Below are 25,158 nucleotides of genomic sequence, written 5' to 3' on the forward strand. Positions count from 1 at the left end.
GAGAGAGAAGGAGAACAGCTTAGGGAATCTCTGCCTTCCCCAGACCCTATTTTCCTGCACCCAATAAAGTCCCAATAGTGTTGTTTTGGGTGTCATTCTTTTGCTGCAGTTGTGCTGTGTTTGTTTCTTAAGAGGTAACTTGATCGCAGTCTCTAAGGCATAGATTCTTAAAGTATGTAATGGCCTAAAATCCATGGATTAAATGTTAGATACCTAAAGACTTTTGAAGCTCTGAGTATAAGCACCTACACAGGGAGGCTTTCTGGTAGGAGCTCTTTAATTGAGCAGACAAAGGCATAAGAACCCCTAATGGCTGAAGCGAGACAAATTCCAATTGGACAAAGGGCACATTGAGGTAATTAACCATTGTAACAATTTACCAAATGATGTGGTGGAGTCTCCATCATTTGCCGTCTTAAAGTCAAGAGTGGATGTCTTTCTAAAAGATATGCACTAGCCCAACTATATGTTGTGGGCATGATGCTGAAATTATTGGGTGATGTTCTTTGGTCTGCATTATGCAGAGGCTAGACCCTTAATGGTCCTTTTTGGACTGGACATCTATTGATCTATGGAGGAGTGGCAGTCTCAGTAATAACTTCCATTGCATTCTGCTTAATTTTTTTCAAATTTCCATCTCTTCCATTACTCCCCGTTTCCCTTCATTTTCATGAGCCTGAAGCTCAGTGTTGTATTCTTCCTATAAATGCCCAGAAAAGCCCACCCATTTCCTACCATCCTCTGCACCTAGTGAGACTCTCTGCAGAGCTGCCTGCCTTGTTTCCATAGAAACAAAAAGCACAGCAACATAGCCTGTTTCCTAGTGGTGCCAATCAAAGATGAAAGCATGTGAGGAGAAGCTCTTCCAGGCAGGCTGAAGAGGCATTAGAGGACCCACATAAATTCAGGTGATGGCCTCGTAGCCTGTGTGGGAGTAAGTGTGAAAACTACCAAGTGACCCATTTCCAGCTCAGAGCTTGGCATGCACACTGAACTGTACGAGCAGCCCATCAGGAATCCTCACATTCAGAGTGAACAATATAGCAGCGGTTTAGTGATGAGTATAGTGCCATAAAATATTACAATACTGGTTACTGTTGCAATCAGCACTACAAAGGGAACTGACATACACAAAAGGGGTGGTGAAATAAAACCCTAGTTTTGCATCTAGGGGCATGGTGGCTTAGAATTTGTATGTGTGTTTCTTGATATTTTGTGTTTAGTTTACATTTTCATTAGTATGATTACTGTCTCAGCGACCACTCAGGGGACTAATGTAATAGGAAATATGGGGCAAACTTCTGCTTTCAGCTACACTAGTGAAAATCCAGAATAATACTAGTAGCATAAGTTGTGTTCTGAGGCTTGTTGAAAATGACAGAAGAATTTCCTTACTGGTCTTCAAGTGTAGTTTAGTTCTGGACAGGGTAATACCACAAAATTAATGCTCGTGTTTAATCTCATCGGGTATGTCTACACTACAAAGTTAGTTCGAACTAACTTTCATAGGCGCTACACTAGCGCTCCGTTAGTTCGAACTTAATTCGAACTAACGGAGCGCTTAGTTTGAACTAGGTAATACTCATTCCACGAGGATTAAGCCTAATTTGAATTTACTAGTTTGAATTAAGGGCTGTATAGACCCTTAATTCGAACTAGGGGGAGGCTAGCCCTCCCCAGGTTTCCCTGGTGGCCACTCTGGCCAACACCAGGGAAACTCGTCTGCCCCCCTCCCGGCCCCGAACCCCTTAAAGGGGCACGGGCTGGCTACGGTGCCCATGCCAGGTGCAAGCCTGCCAGCACCCAGCCAGCAGACCCTGCACCTGGCACGGATCGAGCCAGCCACCCGATGCCCGCCAGCCCTCCCCCTCTTCCCGGGACCAGGCTGGCGGCTCCCGGGAGCTTGCCTGGGACCGCAAGAGGCGGGCACCCGCCTGGTCTACTGCGGACATCATGGACCTCGTCCACGACCTCCACACTAGGCACAGGAAAGTGGCCATCTAGGGCAGGAGAGCTGCCAGCCTGGCCACCCAGGAGCAGGTGTGCATGAAAATCAAGGTGGTCCACTGAGACCCCCGACCCTGAGCTTACAATGGCCGTCCTGGGTCAGACCAAAGGTCCATCTAGCCCAGTAGCCTGTCTGCTGACAGCGGCCAACCCTAGGGACCCTGGAGGGGATGGACCGAAGACAGTGACCAAGCCATTTGTCTCGTGCCATCCCTCCCCAGCCTTCCACAAACCTTGGGCAGGGACACCACTCCTACCCCCTGGCTAATAGCACTCCATGGACCCAACCTCCATGACTTGATCTCACTTCCCTTTAAACTCTGTTCCAGTTCTAGCCTTCAGAGCCTCCTGCAGCAAGGAGTTCCACAGGTTGACTCTTTGCTTTGTGAAGAACAACTTTCTGTTACTAGTTTGAAGCCTGCTACCCATTCCTTTCCTTTGGTGTCCTCTAGCCCTTCTATTATGGGAACTAATGAAGAACTTTTCTGTATGCACCCTCTCCACCCCACTTCTGCTTTTAGAGACCTCTATCCTGTCCCCCCTCCGTCTCCTATTTTCTAAGCTGAAAAGTCCCAGTCTCTTTAGCCTCTCTTCATATGGGACCTGTTCCCAACTCCTGATCATTGTAGTTGCCCTCCCCTCTCCCACCCTCTCTTACCCTTCCCTATCCCCTTTTCTTGATGTACAAAATAAAGGACAACTGTGTGTTCAAAAATGGAGTCTGTCTTTATTGAACAAAACTGGGGGAGACTGGGAAAAGGAGGTGGGAGAGGGGTAGTGGAAGGAGGTGAGGGAGGACTGGGGTACAAGCCCCCGATGGGGAGGACTGGGCTGGCTCTGTGGGCTTCTGGGTGTGGAAGCTCTCCTACAGCCCTCCAATTGCCCCCTCTCCCCAGATGGCAGCCTGCGGCAAGTGCAGCCGGGCTGATGGCCGAGTGGTGTGATGTGCCCAGTGTGGGCACTCCGGGCACTTCAAGCCAGGACTGGTTTGCAAGCAGGGCACCCCTGAACTGTCTGTCCGGGGTGGGGGTCGGGACCCTTTAAGCTCAGCCCTCGGCTAGCCTGAGACAGCATCTCCACGCTCTAAGTCCTCCTCTGATGCCCTGCCGGCACTGCTTCCGGCCATCCTTAAGCCAGGTTCAGGGTCCACTTAATGTGGACATGCTAGTTCGAATTAGCAAAACGCTAATTCGAACTAGTTTTTAGTTCTAGACGCGTTAGTTCGAATTAGCTTAGTTCGAATTAACTAATTTGAACTAAGTTAGTTCGAATTAGCGCTGTAGTGTAGACGTACCCATCAAGAATGGCCAACTAGATTTAAAAAGCCCATTTAAAAACACACACACTAAACTCTAAGGAATTACTTTGCTGAGACATCCAAATTAATGGCAGAGCATCAGTGCACAGCCCGACAGTAATTTCAACTACTCCACTCATTACCAAATCAATAAAGTAACTCATCTTTGAGATTCTCATGTGTATATATTTATTTACTAAAACTTAACATCAACCCAGATTAATGCCTCATTGTGGAAAATCACATAATGCAGCAGTTAGTTATGCTTGTGCATCCATAGTCCTAAAATGTCTTTAATTGTATGTGAATGTGATGGGTTCTTGGATACTGCTAATACTATGCCAAGGTAAGATATTAAGATGTGTCGTGTAAATAAGTAGGTCCCAACAACACTGCAGTGGCATCTATACAAATAATAGTTAGGAAAGTAGTATCTTGTATGTACTTTGGATACCACGTCTCAGAACTGTCATACCTCCCATGTAATGTACATATGTCTGGGCTTCATTGAAAGAGTACTCAATCACAGTACATACTACTAAAGCAATGTAATTTTCATCCTTTCAAAGCATCTCACCACTAGCATACAAAGAAAGCTATCAAATGAAGCCTTTTCAAGGAGAGTTTTCGTGCAACTATTTTTGAATTCCTGAAATGAGTTCTTTTTAGCTTGATTTATGTAAACCACATCACCTAATGGTTTAATCAACAGGTCACCTACAAACTGCAGTGTGAATTCAATTGATATACTGCTGTATTGCTTTATGAAATGATTTATTACATGCCTAGACATAATTATGAAATACCAAGAGATTCAAGACTACACCTGATATACTGAAATTCTCAGCAGAATATTGTTTTACAGGTTAATAGAAAAAAAATTCTGAGTGGCATTTACTTTATCAGCACAGTTGTAATACTTATAAAAAGGGCATCAGATGACAGTGTTTTCTTTTCTTTTTCAAACAGGTAAATGGTTTAACTATGGCATTATCTCTTTGGTTTTAATCCTGGATCTAAATATGTGGAAGAATCAAATATTTTACAAACCTCATGAATATGGTCAATATATTGGTCCTGGCCAGAAGATCTACACAGTGGAGGACTCAGAAAGCTTAAAGGATCTTAACAGAACCAAGTTATCCTGGGACTGGAGATCAAATAACACAAACCCTCTGACTAACAGAACTTATGCTGAGGGAGACATGTTCTTGCATAGCAGGTATATAGGGGCTAGTCTTGATGTCAAATGCCTGGCCTTTATTCCCAGTTTGCTGGCTTTTGCTTTGTTTGGGTTCTTCATCTGGTTCTTCGGGAGATTTCAGAAAACTGAGCAAGGCATGGAGAATCTGGACAAATCCTACACAAGAATGAAAAGGAAGTCTCCATCAGACATAGGAATGACACGAGAAAATACACAGGTTTTAGTAGAGAAACCCTTAAGTTTTCAAGATCCACATTTAGTCTCCATCAAATCAGACTTAAGTGAAATTGTCTTTAAATCTTCCCTTCTAACTTCTGAAAACTTGAGCTTACAGTTGAATGAACAAGACAGCCCATTACAACCAATGTCAGAGTCTTCTGCCCCAAAGAGTGATCCCATGACCTAGAGCCAATTACCCTGAAAAGAAAGATTTAAATAGCCAATTATTGTGAGGGTTCAGTTTTTGTAAGTTAAGGTTTACATAGCATTTAGAACAAAATCTAACCTGTACCACAAAGGTGCTCAACATGCTTTTTCTAGGAATTTTGTTTTCTATTTGTATTATATGTGCCTACTGTATAGCTGACATTCCTTTCTAGATGGCTTCTCAGAATTGCACAAACTATTTATTAATAAATTGACATTACTGTACAATTCTGTATTAGATATTTGCAGGTATAAAATTCTAACCGTGGTTGTGCCTTGAAACATTAAACTGATTTTTAACTCAAAACCTAACGATACAGAGAACAGTTCTTCTAACCGATCTTGCAAGGAATTTTTGTATACAACTATCGTTAAGAAATCAAATGACATTCTAACTAGATGTAGATATCGCTGATGAAAGGTTTCCGATAACATGTCACACGAAAGGTTGACTTTGTTATTCACTCAGCTGTAGTGTCCATGACTTTGATAACTGGACCGCAGAGAAGCGTTTTGATTACCTTTTAATTTTTTGTTGGCTGGCTGCCAAACACCTTCATAATACAGTAACAACAGAGTGATAATGCAGCATGGGTCACTAATTATGAAAATAGGACTTTCTCAATCAGTAATTGGAATGAGATGATAAGGCCAATTATGTTTTTCATAATTAAAGATAAACTGCTACTTGATTAAAAATCCTGCCCTTCACCTTTTAGAAACAAAGGTTAAAATGCATAGTTGGAGCAATAGTCGCATATCCAGATACCCAGTTATCAGCACAAACCTGTGCGGTGCCAAAGAATCAGTGTAGGGATTACAGGAAAATGCAGAGAGCCCATAGCCTTCAGTGTTTGTACAGCTTTGGGTAACTGGTTTGGGATACATTGTATTGAAAAATGTACAACACAACTGGCAACTCTAACTTCTTCAAAGGCTGCAGCAATGATGTAGGGGGTCTTGGAGTGAATGCATGGAACAGATTAGTAAGTGAATTGTCCTGAATTTTTCCCCTCCTTTCAAGAATAAAACACTGTCCTTTAATAAATAATGGAACCCAGCAGCAAAAACATGGAGGAATTATTTTTGCAGCCTTTTTAAAGGCTACTTGGAATCTGAATTCCTCTGCTGTCTGTTCAATTATATACACTGAAAACATAGCAAATCCAAAATACTGGAAAAGCTGAATTGCCTCTAATTTAGTTTCATAAATTGTTGTTACAAGTTACTAAAGAAGTCATTTTAAAGTCTGAATTATTTCCCTGTCACTTACAGTAACATCAGTATTTTGTCTTCATGGTTTTTTTTAATCTCGCTTGTTTTGATCTATCTGCTTTTAAGTTTTCAGCATGGTGAATTTAGCATGCATAATAGAACGATGCATTTATTATCTGTCACTTGAGAGCCAATTTAATAAACATCATTCAACAATTATTTATCATGTGGCAGGAACCTATCCTCTTTGGTTTTTTGTTTTTGTTTTGTTTTAACATTTTGCCCATACTTTGTCCTATTTAGAATCATAAATATTTCTGACATTAAAAAATAGACATCAGAATCATTGTAATATCAAAACCAACCATTTTTGCCTATGGAACAGTTAATATTTTATCAAGAGAAAGTTTCCTTCTAATGAGGCTGAATTTTAATCCACCAGAAATTGTAGCTCTAAAAAATATATTAGCATTTGGTTGGTTCAGTCTGTAAACTTGTTCAGTATATTTATACCCTGTATATTCAAAGACAAGCTATTAGCTTCTTGTGATAAAATAGTCAGATTCTGCCTTTACTAGGTAGGAGTTGATTATGTTTATTTTTTATATTCAAGCAGAATTTGATATGGACAAATAGACAAAATGGCTAATTCATCTTGCAAACACATGGGTCCTCTATGTGATTTGGAAGACTTACCCCAAAATGTCAACTCCTTCTGTGAATTACTTTGTTTTTCCTGTGCAAAGTTGATGGTGGCTAATTCCATTAATATAAGTACAAAATGAAAGACTTACTTGAGCCTTGCTGCTTGCATGATTACATGACTTTAAAGCAACCGTTATTAAGCAACTGATCCACAGCTAAAATAATTCTGTGACCTTACATCAAGTTAATGCTTTTAAGGTCACCACAAGACTGCATACAAGAAAGAGAAAATCAAATAATCCTGAGATTTTCCATGAACGCTCAAATTAAGATTCAAGCAGAGAAATGGTGCCTAAAATGCACTCAAACGGCATTATGGGATTCAGGCACAACCCTTGCTGTCAACTCTGCACTTTAATTAAAGGAAGCAATTGAAAAGCCACTAGCTTTATAGTAACAGTCTCCATATGAATCTGTCAACACAGAAGTCAATATGTTCATTCTTTCAATGTTTTCAAACCCTTTCAGGGTATGTCTACACTACCCTCCTAGTTCGAACTAGGAGGGTAATGTAGGCATACCGCACTTGCAAATGAAGCCCGGGATTTGAATTTCCTGGGCTTCATTTGCATAAGTGGGGAGCCGCCATTTTTAAATCCCCGCTGCTTCGAACCCCGTGCAGCGCGGCTACACGGGGCTCGAACTAGGTAGTTCGGACTAGGTTCCTATTCCGAACTACCGTTACTCCTCGTGAAATGAGGACAACAGTCTTAGTAACATGTTAACAGACGTACAAGTGTAACCCACTTTTTCCTCCCCAGGTTACGTGGGAGCAGGTCACACTCACAGGTGTGCCTGGGCGCCTGATGGTTTTAACATAAAAGGAGATCCTGAGTACCCCAGTGGTGATGTTGTTTAGTTGGGGAAACCCTATACACCTCCTTGCTGCTGTCCCTTACTCATAAAAAACATATAATGGCAGTGCCTCCACCTGGCTGGCCCTGTACACACTTAATGGTGTGCCTTGAGAGCCTCCAGGGATAAAATTATTCCAGCAATAATCTGGATCTAGCTCCAGAACAATTCCAAATCATAAATAGTATACATCTGATAGATTACAGTAGAAAGAACAACCTTTACTTAACAACTTAAGGAAACAGAGTTTAACAGATTAACAGTGAATAACATTAACAAAGTACACAGAAATAATAGGAACGTATCTATCTGGCATTTGTACTGCCCCTGTTTATCACACACCAGAGTATGCACTCCTCAGGACTCTCAGTACCATACTCTTGCTTGCGTGGGCTCGCTTGAAGATTTTGCAGCTGGAGTGGATGATTCTAGTCTCCTTCTATGTGCTGAGTGCAGAGTAGTACTTCTAGCCACAGGTACAGCCAAAGGGCAATCAGAAGCAGCCTGCTTGATTCCAGTCCCAAAGGCTCTGAATCCAAGTCTGTAGCTGCAACATAACAGCTCCTGGACTGGCTAAAACTCCTCCACAGTAGCCTGGCTCCTCTTTTCCAAAAACAAAGGGAAGAGTCCACAGACTGCTGAGAGTCTCTCTCCACACACATGGAGAGACCCAGCACCCAAACAAAAAATCACTTCCTTCCTGGGTTCCTCTAGGGCTCATGGGAATGGTAGTCTCTGGAGCTACATTGCAGCACACAGGATCTTCCCAGAGACTAAGCAGAGGTACCTTTAGTAAGGGGACTACACAAGGAAAGTGTGTATCCCAGAAGTCAAGAAGCTGCATGTGGTTTTGACTGGCTCTTTGGATAGCACTTACAAGGAAAAGTCTGAAGTTTTGAACAGACTATAAGACTAATAAAAATTAGAGATGGCTCCTACCTTGTGTAGGTGCATAAAGCTGATTATCTTGCAATTGCTGAGTATAATATGCAGATGAGGAATGAACTATATCAGATGTTAAACTGATACTATGCTTGGACTTGTGTGACGGAAATACTCAGGAAGACATACTGCAGATGCTTTGATTTAAGTTGGATTTATGGGCAAACAACTGCAAACCTTTTATCAATACAGAGATATCCCACTTAACTACACACACATCAAATGCACAAACAGGTGTAGCGCAATTACTGCACAGCCATTCTTAGGCTAAGCTAAGGAGATGTTCCTTTTATCCAGCCTCCTATCGCGAGGCACTTAAACTAGTCAGACTGTAATGCTTAGTTTCAAACTACTAGAAAGGTCCACATGAAGAAAAGCAAGGATGGACAAATTAATAATGTGTTGAATTTGTACCCCACACTTGTGATGGTGTTGAGGGCAGGGGAGTGAGAGAAATCCTTTATTTAAATAGTTCGGAAACAACCAGAAAGTTCTGGATCTTTGGCATTCTCAAAAGAAGGTGTGACCAGCACTGTACTCATATACTCTGAAATATCAGCCCCCCCAAGTTGTTAAAGGAACGCATAAAAGAAACTGTACCAAATAGGGCATTTCAGTACCCTGTCTAAAGGCATAAAGAAATCTCTTTTTCCAGCCTTTAGGAAGATTTTCCACTACAGTAGGAGGGAGTTAGGCTATGCTGATGTAGAGGGTGGTATGAAAGAGAGGGTGTCATGACTTGAGAAGGAGTGAGAGAAAAGGAACACTGACTAAGTAAGGGGCACAGTCTTGAACTTCAACCCTTTGATATTTTGAGGAGGAAGAGTTTAAGTCTAACCTTCTACCTTTCACTCCATGGCAGCCCCTTACTGGAGAGGCCAATGCCCCCAGAAGAGGAAACACCAAAGACCTTTCTTTTTGCCAGCTCTTCCATAGGACAACAGAAATCCTTCTTCCTCCTTTTCACCAGCCCTTCTTGCTTCACATGAAGGAGAGCAGGCCTCCTCTTATTTCCTAGTTCCAATAGGGCCTAATCTCTTTGCTAGGTCTTGCAAGGCCCCTCTTTGAATTAGCTCAGCAATTAGTCATAATCCCACTAATAAAACACCCTGGTTACATCTACACTGGCATGATTTTCTGAAAATGCTTTTAACAGAAAACTTTTCCATTAAAAGCATTTGTGGAAAAGCACGTCTAGATTAGCAGGATGCTTTTCCTCAAAAGCACTTTTTGCAGAAAAGCGTCCGTGGCCAATCTAAACGTGGTTTTCCGCAAAAAAGCCCCGATCGCCATTTTCACAATCGGGGCTGTTTTGCGGAAAACACTACTGTGCTGTTTACACTGGCCCTTTTGCGCAAAAGTCTTTCAGAAAAAGACTTTTGCCCAAACGAGAGCAGCATAGTATTTCCGGAAAATCACTGATGATCTTACATGAGATTGTCAGTGTTTTTCCGGAAATTCAAGCGGCCAGTGTAGACAGCTGGCAAGTTTTTCCGCAAAATCAAATGATTTTGCGGAAAAACTTGCCAGTCTAGACACAGCCCCTGTGTTTACAGTGTGCTTTTCATCTGCAGAGCTCAAAGCACTGGATAGGTATTTCAAGCCACATTTTACAGTGGGGGAAGCTGAGGCATGTCCTATCAATAAGTCCAAGAGTTAGAGGGGCTCTTTAAGGTGGCAGAGTGATTCAGGCCCAGATGGAATTCAGTGGAAGAGCTGGCTTCTGCAATGGGCTTCATTTGTCCTGGGAGAGAGTTGTGGCTGCAGAGAGCTGATGGAACCCAGATGGCTAGAAGTGGAAGGCACATGTCTTAGGCTAACTCTTCAAATGAATATTCTGTTTACGTTTGTGTGAGTCTCAGCACACCTATACCATCCAGCCTTAGAAAATCCACAGTCACAACATCCTGTCTACTGGGGCTACGACTAGACTGCAGGCTTCTTTTGGAAGAAGCTTTTCTGAAAGAGATCTTCCGAAAAAACTTCTTCCAAACGAGCACGTCCACACTGCCAAAGCACATCAAAAAAGAGATCTGCTTTTACAAAAGATAGCGTCCATACTGAATGGCTGCTATCTCGCATTTAAACTGAGATTACTATGGACGGAGAGGCCACTAGGGCACCTGTGCTTTTTCCTCTTTCCTCTTCTACGGAAAGAACTCCCTCTTCCCCATCCACACACGCCTTTTTCCAAATGAGCTGTATCACAAAAAGGCTTCTTCCTGGTAGACAGAAGATTACCAATGCCGGAAAAACCCCTCTATTCTTTCAATTTTCTTTCAAAGGAATGTAATTCCAGTATAGACGTAATTGAAGTTTTTTAGGATACCCAGACTAACACGGCTACATTTCTATCACTATTCTACATGTTAGGATAAACAGGTGTTTTTCTGAAAAAAAACCCTCTGTAGTGTAGACATACCCTGGCAGAGGGAATGAACAGAACAGGTGCTCTGGCAAACAGAAGTTAGGGACCATCCCTGCCCATCCTAGCTGGTAACTATCCTCAATGAGCTTATCTAATTCTTTTTAGAACCTGTTACATGCTTGGCCAATACAATACCCTTATAACAGCAATACTCTTAATGTTACTATTAATAGCACTTTTTGTCTTTGGTGTCAGATGGGGCCTGCAGAAATTAGGGTGCTGTAGCTTATTGTTGTAGGTGCTGCACATGGCTTCTGAATAGCTTCTCTGTGGTAGAATTCACCCTCCACTGTTTTCTCATCAGGGTTTGTTTGTTTGTTTGTCTCCTGCTTTCCCTTACATGTGCTTTATTCTTCTGACAGCCCTGAGTACAAAATGCCCATAGAAAGACCATTGTTGTTTGTGATTGTTTATAGAGTGCCATTTGGGCACAAAGCTGTGCACAATTGACAAAACTGTACCTCAGAAACAACAGGTTCCTTCCTCATAGAGTTAACAATTTGAAGACACAATGGAGTCGAAGTCAGTTCATTACAATACTGCAAAATGTTTGGGTCTGATCTTTATAACCAGGAGGTTTCTTGAAATATGTAGCGTTTTAGATTTCTGGATTGTTCATGGAACATTTATATTGGTTCAGTAATATGCAAAGAAGCATAGCATGGAACAATGTCTGCTACATTTCTCTTATTCTTAAGGGATCGCTCTCTGCCCCTACAATTGCAAGAGTCTGGGAAAAGGTGGGGCTGCACGGAGAGTTGTATTTCTTCCCAGTCCCCAGCCTCCTTCTACTGCTCTCTGTCTCTTAGGCTGTGTCTAGACTGCAGGTTTCTTTCGAAAGAGGCTCTTTCGAAAGCATCTTTCGAAAGAGCCTCTTTCGAAAGATCGCGTCTAGACAGCAGGCGGATCTTTCGATAGAGGAAATCCGCTTTTTCGAAAGAGAGCACCCAGCGAGTCTGGATGCTCTCTTTCGAAGACGGCCTCTTTACATTGAAGAACGCCTTCCTTCGAAAGAGGAACTTTCGAAGGAAGGCGTTCTTCCTCGTGAAACGAGGTTTACCGCCATCGAAAGAAAAGCCGCGTTCTTTCGAAATAATTTCGAAAGAACGCAGCTTGAGTCTGGACGCAGGGGAAGTTCTTTCGAAAAAAGGCTACTTTTTTCGAAAGAACCCCTGAGTGTGGACACGGCCTTAATTCCTAGGAGCAATGTGTGACTTCAGCCCCCCATATATTTTTCCAAAGGCACAGATGATCTTTACATACATAGCCTCTACCCCTTCTCCCCACCTGCTGATTACTACAAGTTCTTGGTGCTGCTTTGTCTTTCCACAGCCCTTCAGGCTATCTGCTTTTAAGAAACCTCAGATCCTCCTTTTTCCACAACGGCTGCCCTCTGTCCCCCAGCAATGGTTCGATGGCACGGGATTGTATCTGCAGACCAGGGAGGCTGTCAGGAAGGATAATGAAAACAAGGGAGTCAATCAATCAAAAAATAACATGTAAATTTTCATTTTTAAAAATGCAAGACCAGCTCCACTCGCCCCCCCCCCCCCCCCCGCATTGTAATTTGGGGCAGAATGGCACATTCCTTTCTTCAGTTAGGTAGTTCTGATTTTCTCTGTTGTTCCATTTTCCCATGTAATTATCCCCCCCTTCCCACATTTAAATCATGCCCTTTTACATTCTTTGCATTATCATCAATTCCCCAGTACCCTTCCATTCTCCCCACTCACACCCTTTCCTGGCTCCTAATTTTGCTCTCTTTACTCAGTCCAATTAAAGAGAGCCAAGTGGACAGGGGAAGGCAACTGAGCCATTTTTTGCTTTTTGAGAGCTTTACCCTTTGGAAAGGAAGGGTTGCCGCTAAAATCAGAAGGATGCCTGCACTTTTATAACTTTGTCGCCAAGATGCTGGCAGTTGATTTAAACAGTTTTGGATGAAGGTTAATGTTGATAGAAAGGAGGAAATAGGAGTAGCAATAAACAGCAATCACACAATATGCAAGTGGCCAGCCACCGCCAATGCAGACACCCACTCCACTAGAGGGACAAATTCTATACCAAACTCATAGTGCAACAACTGGAAGTCGCACATGAATAATTAACAAGCACAAATGGCTTTTCAGAGTTGAAATGAATTCAAGGAAGATTCTTTGTGATGCTGAAATGAATTGCAATGATACTTTGTACAGCTATAACTAGTATCTGTTTATTGCCTAGTATTATATTTGCATATTGATGAAGCCAATTAGCTCTGTAATTTGCAGTCCTTCGTTCATGTAAACAATTACCTGGAGTCAGTCTTTGGAATTATTCATAAAAGTTACACTTGAGTGTTATTCAACTAGGAGAACTCTAGTAACATCCATTAGTTTGATTAATTTTTAAAGATTTTGGGAAAATCCCGATGGAGGCGATAGTAGAGAATCAGTATAAGATCATGATCTCAAATGTTATTAATCTATTATCTCTAGTAAATGCAAAAAGTAGAATATTAACTTAAAATGAAAAACAACATTCAGTCCAGCATGGTACAAATCAATACCATGGGCTTTATTGGAGTTTCCATTTACGAAGGAAAAAGAGAACAGCAAATATTCTGTATGTGCAACATGGACAAGCTGCAGTTGCTGGGCTTTTGTTGTTTGCTTTTAATTAATACTTACCTGTTGGGCCTAGATTGCCTTCCAGTGTTCCTTTACGAATAAAAAATACCCTGCAGTAGTGAGGTTAACTGGAAGGAAGAACAACTTCTGCAGATTCTTGTTGGCAAGGCTGCAGACAAATTAGAAAGAGAACAAGAGTGGGCCAGCGACTGTGTAGAATTTCAAAGGATTAAGCACTAGCAAAATGGTTCAGATGTGTAAGGGACAGGTGGGGAATGGTTGAAGCAAATCTATATGGGAATGAAACTCGTGGGCTCAGTACAATGTGTTATTAAATGTTTGTTGCTTTAAGGACTTGCTTACAGAAAGATATGGGTCTAACATAAAGGACAGACAGACAAAAGAAACCAGAGAGATAATGTTAGCTTAAAAAGGATTGCAAAAATTTAATAACAATATTTTTTTCACTTAATAGAAATGATAAATTAGAGTCATATTAATGCTTCCTTTTTGCAACCACTTGGTCAGTTGCTACAATACTGGTGGCTGTACAGATGCCTGTATGGAGGGTTTTCATAAATTTAAACTGAATCATAGTAATGGCTATTACTTATTCTTCTAGTTGAGTCAAACAAATATTCAACCATGGTCAAAGCTTTGCCAGTTAGTCACTTGTACACATGCTGCTTCACAGTAGACACAGCTAGGAAAAGGACAAGTGCGTTCCAATGAGTTCCAGATCACTGTGGGTTAAAGCTGGTCCAGATGCTGGGGCTCTGTGTGAGTTTCCTTACATGTTGACTGTGAAAGCTTTGCCAGCTAGCACAGCTTAACATGCACTTGTGTTTCAGCTTGTGTGTCGTCTGGAGATAATGCAAACCTGTTCTCTCAAGTACAGATCGTTTCCAATAATCATTGTTTCCATGGTGACTGTAAAAGCAAAAATGTTCTGGTTTTGCATCGTGACATGATATGAAACTGTTCTCCACAATTTTTATCAGGTAAAAATGAAATTTGGAACCCACACACAATATCCACATTATCCACCTTCCCCCATCTGTCCCTTGCCTCCTTCCACTCCCTTTACCACCCACACATGTCCCACCAGCACCAAAGAAAAGGAATTATTTAAAGAAATCCTTTGGAATCCTCTTGTACGTCAAGATAAGAGTGTAGTCCTTTAGGGACTCCTGTGCTCATTGGTGCAAAGTCAATATGTTGAGTCCTAGGGTTAGAGAGTACATTATTGACATGAGAATTGCTGTACTGGATGAGACTCAGACCCAAGAAATTGGTCTTTCTCAGTTTACACAGTGAATCCAGACTCGGTGAGGTTATTTAGGTGTTGTGTTGTGTCGTGTCTTGTGAATAGATGGCATTCCCAGGCTAGAGTGAGCCAGAGAAATCCAGCAGAGACACATACAAAGTTCTATTCAAAAGAGACCTGGATTTTTAACTTTCCTTTTATGTTGTTTATTAATGATTATTAGTCACTGGGGCGGGGCATTCACCCTCTGCCAATGAGCAATTCTAAAATTCTACAGAAATCATGCCAACATTCTAGTTCCATATCATAATTGACCATTTCTCAGGGGTGTACCTATTATGTGCTGGTATAAAGTTGTGCAAAACAACAACACATCAAGAAACCAGACAACCCTACTAGTTTCACATCACTCTATTTTTGCTGAGCGAAGCATAACCTCATCTCAGACTTTAGCTGGGCAAGCAAGGCTTCCTGAAGGCCTCTTTCTCATCTGCCACGTGCTATGGTGGAAAAATGGATTTTAGCTGAGCCACATTCCAATCTTTTCATTGTAGTTATCCTGTATATTATATTAGCAGCTAGAAGCCCCAGCCCAGGTGGGGCTCCATTGTGCAAGGTGCTATACACAGCTAGGAAGAGCCAGTCCCTACCCTAAAGAATTTAGTACAGAGAAGACACATACAAAAGGTTTTGAGGGAAAACAGCAGCAGAGTGAGGTGATATCCCTTGCCTGGATAACTGAGCTGGTCCTGAAGCCAGGTATCCTGAGTGCTGTGCTAGTGCCCCTATATTCTCCCAGCATGCTTGAGACTGACTTTTCAGCTTGCCCACAACATAAAGGTGGGCATGTTCTGTGTTCCCTTAGGTTAGCATAGTGGGTGATGCTCTCAGTTTGCATATTAAATGGACTTGGGGGTCCAACATTCTTTCCATATTATATATTCAAGTTTGAGGAAGGCAAGTTTTGATCACAAAAAATATTTTTGCTAATGAGTCCATATGCACCTAGTGATTTGTTGTATCCAGCAGAAATGGAAACTCACCCCAAATGTGCTGGTCTTATTTTGTAGGCAAGTATTTCATAGCTCTAAATATAGCGTAGGCTGGTGCAAACCTGTATGCAAATTACACAGAGAAGCATACTGGCCAGGAAATTAAAGTACCTCACAGCTGTACATTCTTTTATTCCAAGGAATATACTGTATATATAAATTCCTGGCTTCTTTGAATGTTTTTTCTTACATTTCATCTCCTCTTACAAGTAGGTGCAGGGTTTGCTGTGTCTGGAGTTGCACTTTTAGAATTGGTGCCCATGTGTGTTCTTTTCTTAGGTTATATTGAATGTCACCAGTGAGCAAAGCTCGAAATTCAAAAGCCATGAAGTGAAAAATATCCATTTAACAGGCTCCTAGCATGTACGTTGCAAGTGCATTAATTCTTGTTTGAATGATGGGATACAGAGACCTGTAAAATAACAATGCATTTGTAATGGAACACTGCACCAAGAAACCTGATGCACTGTCTCATCCCAGATGTGAAAGAGCAGCCAGCATCAGCACGATAAATTGTATTTTTAGTGACCAGATGAGTAGAAACTGTTAGCCCAGTGAGAATCATCACAGGCAGCAGACCCATGAAAAGATCCTTGCTAGATCTCAAAATACTCACACCCAAAATGGTGTGCTCCGTCAATCAATATCAGCCATTTCATGACTCAGGAAATATGGTCTGTGGCACGTAAGAAATGTTGGGTTCTGCCGATATGCTGGGCCAAGCCCAGTGTGCTTGGCGAATCACGGAACATAGCCTGTGCCATATGAAAAACCTGACCATCCACTACTTAACTTGGGTGCCAATTCACTCCTGAAAGCAGATGGGAACTCACTGTGGGTGGACCTGCTGCTGCCATAAACTTAAGTTGCTAAATGCCATCATATTTATAACTCACTCCTGGGTGCGCTGGCCTTTAATTAAAAAGTTTCCCTACCAGTTTGAATTCCAAATACAGTCTGGGTGGCTAATGGCACCATCCACAATGCTGCTCTCAGGCCAAATCTGAATTGCTATAGATGTGTCGCTCCTGTTAGAACCGCCCCTTCAATGAGTGGCTACTGGTTATGCTCTTTTGTAACACTCACTACATGTCAACAAAGGTCCTGATCTTACCTATATGTGGCACCAAAACAACATTAGCTGGCAGGTGCAAACAAAAGGTGAAGTTCTAGCAAATACTGGGGGAGAAAAACAGGGACCCAGCTGGGAATGCCCCTACCCCCAGAGTACTCCAGTCCCAGCAATGTGCAAAAGTAACCTTCTTCCCCTCTGGGGGGCACTAGGACCCACGTGGCACCCATTCCCCTGAGCTCTGTGGATTGGAGAAGAACACCATTCCAGGGAGGACACAGCCTCTCCAGCCAGTAGGAGTAGGTCCAGAGGCAGCCTCAGCAGGGATTGCAACAGGCGCCATGAGCACTAGTGCTGTCATCTCCTACTTAGTGCAGAATTGTCTGTGGACAGTCTCTCCCTTGTCCTGATTGGCTGATTGAGCCAACTCCCTTCTGTCCCCACCCTCACACTCTCTCTGCCTCTTCCTCACATTCTACCTGCCTTCCCATGCTCCTCTTTTGCCCTCTCTGCTGTGTCCCTCACCCTTTATCTCTCCAGCTAGCTGATCACAGATAAATTAAACCTCACCCAAAAGAATGAAAGGAAAAAATACATAGCACTTTAAAGACTAACAAGATAGTTTAATAGGTGATGAGCTTTCGTGGGGCAGACCCACTTCTTCAGACCCACTTCTCTACAGAAAGCCTACTGACTGCTACACTTACCTACATGCCTCCAGCTTCCATCCAGGACACAACATATGATCCATCATCTATAGCCAAGCCCTTAGATACAACCGCATCTGCTCTAATCCCACTGACAGAGACAAAAAACTTCAAGATCTCTACTAAGCATTCGTAAAACTCAATGACCCACTAGGGGAAATAAAAAAGGGCCAGAGACATACCCAGAAACCATCTACTTCTAGATAGGCCCAAGAAAACCAACAATAGAACACTACCTGTCATTAACTATAACCCCCAACTTAAACCCCTCCAATGCATCATCAATAACCTAGAACCTATACTGGAACAGGATACTATACTCTGAGGGTATGTCTAGACTGCATCCCTCTGTCGACAGAGGAATGCAGATTAGGCAGGTCAACATTGCAAATGAGGCACGGATTTAAATATCCAATGCCTAATTTGCATAAAAATGACCACCGCATTTTGCCGACTTAGCACTTTATCGGCAAAAAGAGGCAGTCTAGAGGGGGATCTGTCGAGAAAGAAAGCTTTTTTCGACAGATCCCTTATGCCTTCGGCAGACCTATACTCTTATAGAAAACCACCTAACCTCAGGAAGATTCTTACTAACAACCACAGGACATACCATGTTAATACTAACCCTGGAATTTTCCCTTGCAACAAACTCCGTTGCCTACTTTGTCCACATATTTACTCTGGACACACCGTTACTGGACCTAACCATGTAAGTTATACGATCAAGGGCTCATATTCCTGTACATCTGGCAATGTGATGTATGCCATCATGTGCCAGCAATGTCCCTCTGTGATGTATATTGGACAAAGTGCTCAGTCACTTCACTAAAGAATTAATGCCCACAAATCAGACATCAAATATCTTCACACTGAAAAACCTGTTAGTCAACATTTTATCTAACTGGCCATTTCCTTAAAGACCTGACAATGTGCATCTTACTTCAAAGAGACTCTAACACCAGATTACAGAGAGAGACTTCTGAACTTTTATTCATGCTTAAATTTGACACTTTGTGAATGGGCCTTAATAAAGATGTCAATTCCCTTACACATTACAAAGCCAGCCTCCCCACCTATTGATAGTCGTAGTAACTCCAGATTAGCCACTTAGGGCTCATCTAGACTACGGGGAAGATATGAAAGAGGTTATGCAAATTCTTCTGGAATTTGCATATCTTCTTCCGATTGCACTTTTGAAAGTGGAGCTTCCGAAAATGAAAGTAGTCAAGACACGGGTTTTTTTTGGCAATCCCCCCCTTTTTTGAAAAGGCGCTTTTCCCAAAAAATGAGGTTCACACGGCTTTTCGAAAAAGGGGGGGCTTGCTGAAAAAAATGCATCTTGACTACTTTTACTTTCAAAAGCTCTACTTTGAAAGCTCTGCTTTTGAAAGTGAGATCGGAAGATGTGCAAATTCCCATGGAATTTGCATATCCTCTTTCGAATCTTCCCCGTAATCTAGATGAGCCTGTATTGACTTTTAATAAGCTATTTCCTCCTCTCTTATCTCTTCCTTGCCCTCTCACCCTCACCTGCTGTTCCAATATCTGATTTGTCAGTACATCGTTTGTTTATTTTCTTCACTGTATTCCTTGTTATATATGGTCATGCCAATTCACTTTCAGAATATGATCTGAAGAAGTGGGTCTGCCCTATGAAAGCTCATCTCCTAATAAACTATCTTGTTAGTCTTTAAAGTGCTGCGTGTTTTTCCTTTTGTTTTACGAAGATCAGACTAACACAGCTACCTCTCTATTACTTTCCAAAGAATGAAAGAAGCATAGTGCTGGCATGCTGCTTGTAAACCATCACCTCTCACTTTGTTTGTTCTAGCCCTGCCCCACCTTGTGTCTGTTTGGATTGTAAATTCTTTGGGGCAGTGACTGTCAGCTACTCTATGCCTGTCTAGTGTCTAGCAGGGCCCCCAGGCACCCATAATAAAAAATAGCAAGTGTTATTAGAAGAGTCATTGGTACTTGGCAGCTTTCAGGACCCAGCCTCTTGTACTCAGATTGCATATAGTTGGGTGCAACAAATGCTTCACAGACACTTGCTTGAGTGATGATTATAAAAAATTATAATCCTTCATTATAGATACACTTGTGACAAAACTCCTGTGGATTGGTGGCTGGAGTCTCATTAATGGTTCACAAAATTAATTGGTAATTATGGTCCAGGTTAGTATTACACTGAAATAAGAATTCATCTCTACCTGTCTGCTGTTTGAGAATTGGAGGTACGATTTGAGTCCATGCACTGCCAGAAGAGGAGGGAGGAGGCATTGCTTCTAAGAGCAAGGTCAAGGTCAGCTGGCAAATGCTTTTTCCCTGCAGCCCCTGACCTCTGTGACAAGCTGATCTTTAAATTTCCTTCCCAAAAGATCAGCACAATATACTTTAGCAAAAATAGGCTTCAAAAGGGACAGTAGAGGTTATATTCTGTCTTGGCTTATAGCTATGCACGGTAGCATTGATTTTTAGGCATTTCATTAGAAATAATCCAAACAGGAACCTTTCACCTGAACCTCCACTGAACTTTAGAGGTTTCAGATACATGGACTACAGACCCAAGCCTCTAAAAAATGTGGTTTTGCAATATTGGCTTGCAAGGGCTGTGTTTCCCTTACTGAAGAATCTTTATACAGCTATGTCAGGAAATGGCTCACAGTGTGCTTAGGCATGTGTGTGTATTGGGTGCAAAAGGCTGTGACGCTCAGTTGTTTCAGTTGTCACGGTTTTCCATTAAACTTTTCTTTGGTTTTGGGTCACTGCCAGTGCTGCCTCTTGAATTTTGAGCCCAGTTTTAAATCTGAGCCCTCCTCACTCCCCGCCAAACCTTAGTCAAAACCACAGCATTTAAATTGTTAGTATGTGGAAACCAGAGACGGACTGTAAATCATAGATTTTTAAGACCCAAAGAGACAATTATGATGATCTAGTCTGACCTCTTTTGGAAGGTTCACAGTTGAGATTTGAATTTGCAGTGAAACCTAGGCTATTTTGTTTGTTTGGGGAAATTAAAAGTGTCAGACAGTTCTAGTTTGCAGTCCGTTACATTCCACTGGAATATAAACCACCAATATTTGTGGAAAAATTCCCCTTGTGACTTGAACAAATTGAACTGCTCTCATAGCTCTCTGGAAGATAAACTGCTGAAAATGTAATACCTGCATTTGAATGTTAAATACCTCAGATTGATGTATAAATAGCCACTCTAGATGGTATCATGTTATAGATATTGGAGTGTTAAAACTGGGCAACACTGGTGTTCTCTGAGCTATGTTGATGATACACACCCTACTGCAAAACAACCACAACAATGCTGTTGATTGTTAAGTTCCATTTATGTGTGACATTGTTTAAGGCTACTACTGTCCATTCCCAGTCATGTAACAGCTCTTCTACGTGAAACATTTGCACTGAATCCTTGAGTCAATATTCCTTACAAACTCAGACTAAGTTCATGTAAATATTTTACAAATGTTTGTGAGCATAGCACATGAACACGGGCATTCTTCCTCCACCCGGTCACTCAGTTGCCAGACTCCCCCCCGGCCTGCTACTCCCCAGCATCTGGATCTTTCAATGCTCCATTCCTAAGGTGCCCTGGCACCCTTAACTGTGGCATTGCGTACATTTTGTGTGCATGACTTTGCTACATTAATATTCTTTTAAGTCTCAGAAGGGTCGCCGTGTTAGTCTGTATCTTTAAAAAATCCACGAGTAGTCCCGTAGCATCTTGGAGACTAACAATAAATATAGTAGCCAAACTTTCATGGGCAAAACCCACTTCTTTTAAGGTATTTTTGGCTGTAATTATATTCTATAGGTAGGTGATCAATAATATGCTCAGTTATATAAATGCGCATATTCCCAAAAAGTTACATGCTTTTGTGGACATTTTACAATTTTGGTATAGCACTTTTAGACAACATTTAACACAGTGTGTTGATGTGCATCGTAACAGTACTTCAGAAGCGGATATTAAAATTGATGTTTTGTTTTGACATGTCCCACGATAGCAGTAGTGCTGAAGAATACAATCTCTGTTTCCAAGTAACCTGCCACCAGTATGCACTGCAGTAGACTTTAAGAGCTCTTTCATAGACATATACAGGGGAAATAATTTCTTCAAAATGTACAAAAATTAAGTTTCTGTTGTATGGTCAGATAATTCTCATTGATATCTTTCTGTACACAGCAGCAGAACCAGGCTGCCTAGCAGTCTGATTAACTGTGGGAGAATTTCTTTTTAAAACTGGCGCCTGCAAGTAGGAAGCACTGTTCAGACCTATATGTGTTCACTTAGGCAGGGCCATCCCGAGCCATTCTGGCACCCTGGGCCCTGGGCATGTGGTCCCGGACCTGGGCATGTGGTCCTGCCCCCGGGCACGCAGTGCATGCACAGCCCCGCCCCAGGTGCGCAGCGCATGCGTGGCCCCGCCCCCGCCCAGCCCGGAAGCACCGCATAGCGCCCCTCACAATCGGGCACCCTGGGCTGTCGCCTGGTCGGCCCGTAGCTTGGGCCGGCTCTGCACTTAAGCTTCCCTAGTGTTGGAGGTGATTCAGAACATCCATACAATTTCTTGGCCACTCTGCATTGAGCATATTCAAAGACAGGTACCACATACAGAATTTATAATTGTATTTGGCTGGTGAGGGTATTTAGAAATACACTTACAGCAGACTCAGTATAGCCTTGAAGCTCCACCATGATGGATCTTACCTGGGAAAAGTGCTGTGAAGCTGTCAATAGCTGTGTGTAATCTGTAGAGCTTGAAATAGGAAAAACATGGGTTTTTCCCCCCCTGTCAGAATGACACAGGTACTCAGCTACAGCCCTTGTCTAGCCTATCCATCTGGCTGAAGTGCAAAATAAGAGATTGATTTTTTTCTCAGACTGCACAATCAAAAGCCTAGAGGAGCCCCAAAACTGGCAAGCAACACATTTTACATTTTAAGTGAGCTGTTGGAAAACTTTTGCTAAAATATAACTCCGTATTTGGCAAAGGCATTTAATTCACTGAATTAATCAAGATGTTCTAAAACCCACTGGTCCACAGGCTCAGCCGGTGTACTTCGGTGTTGCTGGGACAACAGCTAGCCAGTTGCAGATTATGCATTCTCTAGAAATAATTGCTTTACTTGAAAATTATCTACTACGGCTAAGATTTTTTCCCATGTTATCCAACAGATTTAGACACAAAATACCCAGTCATTGTAATGGGCATCTAAATCCCCAAATCTCCTGTACTTCTTTGAAAAATCTCAGCCTAAGTGCCAATCATTAGAAGCATAAGATAAAAGTGTCACGAGATCTTGTAGTCTTTCAGATCAAGTTACCCACCTGCAACAGCCAAAATAGAGAAGATGGAGGCTTCAGAGATACTAATAGGAGAGCGAGATGTTTCTCTCTACAGGATTTAGCATCATTAGCAAGTTGGCTTTATTATATTTCTGTTAGAGAAGCACAGTAGTTTAAATCTTTCTTAATAAGCTGAGCAGTCCCAGAGGGGCGTATCAGTCTATAGGAGGTCTTTTAATGATGGGCCAGCACTTGTAATATATGCCTCTGTGGTACTAACAGCTATTCCTATAATAGTCACTCTGTCTAGCTTTAAACATGAATGTGGATAAATAAACCTATATTGATTTTAAAATGTCATTACCAGTGTAATGGATAAAACAAACCAGCTGCATGACCCCAATGAATAGCTGAAGTCCTGGCAAACAAGTGCCCCTCAAGGTCACAGCATTTAACAGAATGGGCTTCTGGGTCTTATAAATTCTAACGGCAATGAACTCATTGGTCACTAGTACAGATGAAAGGTGCTCTAATGAGAGTCTTATTTAGGCAAAACAAAATGCACACAACTATTCATCGGATGGGACTATCTGACTTGTTCCACGGGAGGTGCGTGTTTGCCCTAATATTTGAAAATGAGAATTCAGGCCACTCGAAGGGAAAAGGATGATGAATATTGTACATGCTAAACTTTTGCCCTCTTGTGTCCATGTATGTAATAAGGATTATAACTCAATGCCATGAAAACAGAGATTTGCCTAATTGGGACAATTGCCTAGGCTGAAGGAATTTAAAAAGAACTGAGTGAAATTGACACTTTCCCAGACTATAACCACCTTCCACTTCAAGAGTCATGGGCCTTGATTTCCACTGCATAGGCCAATGGAAACACAGATTAAGTTTAACTCTACAATAAGAAAACAAAATCCAAACCTAGAAATGGACAGAGCCAGACTTCATATTAAAGGACCCAAGAAAACAGACTTGCCATAGCTAAGGTACATATGTACATAAGGGTAATAATTCAAAATGATCTGGTCAAACTGGAGAAATGGTTTGAAGTAAGTAGCATGAAGTTTAATAAGGACAAATGCAAAGTACTCCACTTAGAGTATGTCTACACTACAGCATTATTTCAAAATATCTAATTTCAAAATAGTTATTTTGAAATATCTTATTTCAAAATAACACGTCTACACACAAAATGCATTTCGAAATAGCTTTTTGCATTTCAGAATAGCATGTCCACACTGATTGGACGCTGAATCGCATTTAAGACCAGCCACAACTAGTTCCGGCAGGGCATCCAGTCAGAAGTTACCTTGTGGCCAGAACAGCCAGCAGGGCACCCTGGGAAGGGTTGGAGGACCCCTATTTCAAAATAAGCTTCTACACAGCGCTTATTTCGAAATAGCAATTTCAAAATTGGCGCTATTCCTTGTGGAATGAGGTTTACCAATTTCGAAATAAGCCCTCCGCTATTTCGAATAAATTTCAAAATAGCTGTTGGCTTGTGTAGACGTTAGGAAAGTTATTTCAAAATAACGACTGTTATTTAGAAATAACTTTGCTGTGTAGGCATACCCTTAAGAAGGAACAATCAGTTTCACACATACAGAATGGGAAGTGTCTGTCTAGGAAGGAGAACTGTAGAAAGGAATGTAGGGCTCATAGTGGACCACAAGCTAAATATGAGTCAACGGTGTGACACTGGTGCAAAAAAAGCAGACATGATTCTGGGACACATTAAAGGAGTGTTGTAAGCAAGACATGAGAAGTCATTCTTCATCTTTACTCTGCGCTGATTAGGCATCCATTGGAGCACTGTGTCCACTTCTGGGCACTACATTTCAAGAAAGATCAGAAGAAGTTGGAGAAGGTCCAGAGAAGAGCAATAAAAATGATTAAAGGTCTAGAAAACATGACCCGTGAAAGAAGACTAAAAGAATTGGGTGTGTTTAGTTTGGTAAAGAGGAGACTGAGGTGGGATATGATAGTGGTTTTCAAGTATCTAAAAGAGTGTCACAACGAGGAGAGAGAAAAATTGTTCTCCTTGACCTCTGAGGATAGGAC

General features: G+C 41.8%; 1 protein-coding gene and 1 long non-coding RNA gene across 4 annotated transcripts in view; one reads left to right on the forward strand and one right to left on the reverse strand.

Annotated features, from left to right (window-relative positions):
* Positions 1-6,372, forward strand: part of TMEM117 (transmembrane protein 117) — a 372,578-nt gene extending 366,206 nt beyond the window's left edge. For all 3 annotated transcript variants that reach the window (XM_006126495.4, XM_075930343.1, XM_025186333.2), the window contains one exon: positions 4,274-6,372. In XM_006126495.4, the coding sequence (XP_006126557.3) occupies positions 4,274-4,914 (641 nt within the window). In that variant the 3' untranslated portion in view covers positions 4,915-6,372. The remainder of the gene's footprint in view (positions 1-4,273) is intronic.
* The window catches only part of LOC102444385 (uncharacterized), a 43,377-nt gene continuing 22,751 nt past the window's right edge, over positions 4,533-25,158 (reverse strand). Inside the window, exons 3-4 of the long non-coding RNA XR_001368522.3 lie at positions 12,367-12,526; positions 4,533-4,664 (exon numbers count right to left, since the gene is read on the reverse strand). This is a non-coding gene — a long non-coding RNA (uncharacterized LOC102444385). The remainder of the gene's footprint in view (positions 4,665-12,366; positions 12,527-25,158) is intronic.

This window comes from Pelodiscus sinensis, chromosome 1 (genome assembly GCF_049634645.1).
Source record: "Pelodiscus sinensis isolate JC-2024 chromosome 1, ASM4963464v1, whole genome shotgun sequence".
Taxonomy (NCBI): Eukaryota; Metazoa; Chordata; order Testudines; family Trionychidae; genus Pelodiscus; species Pelodiscus sinensis.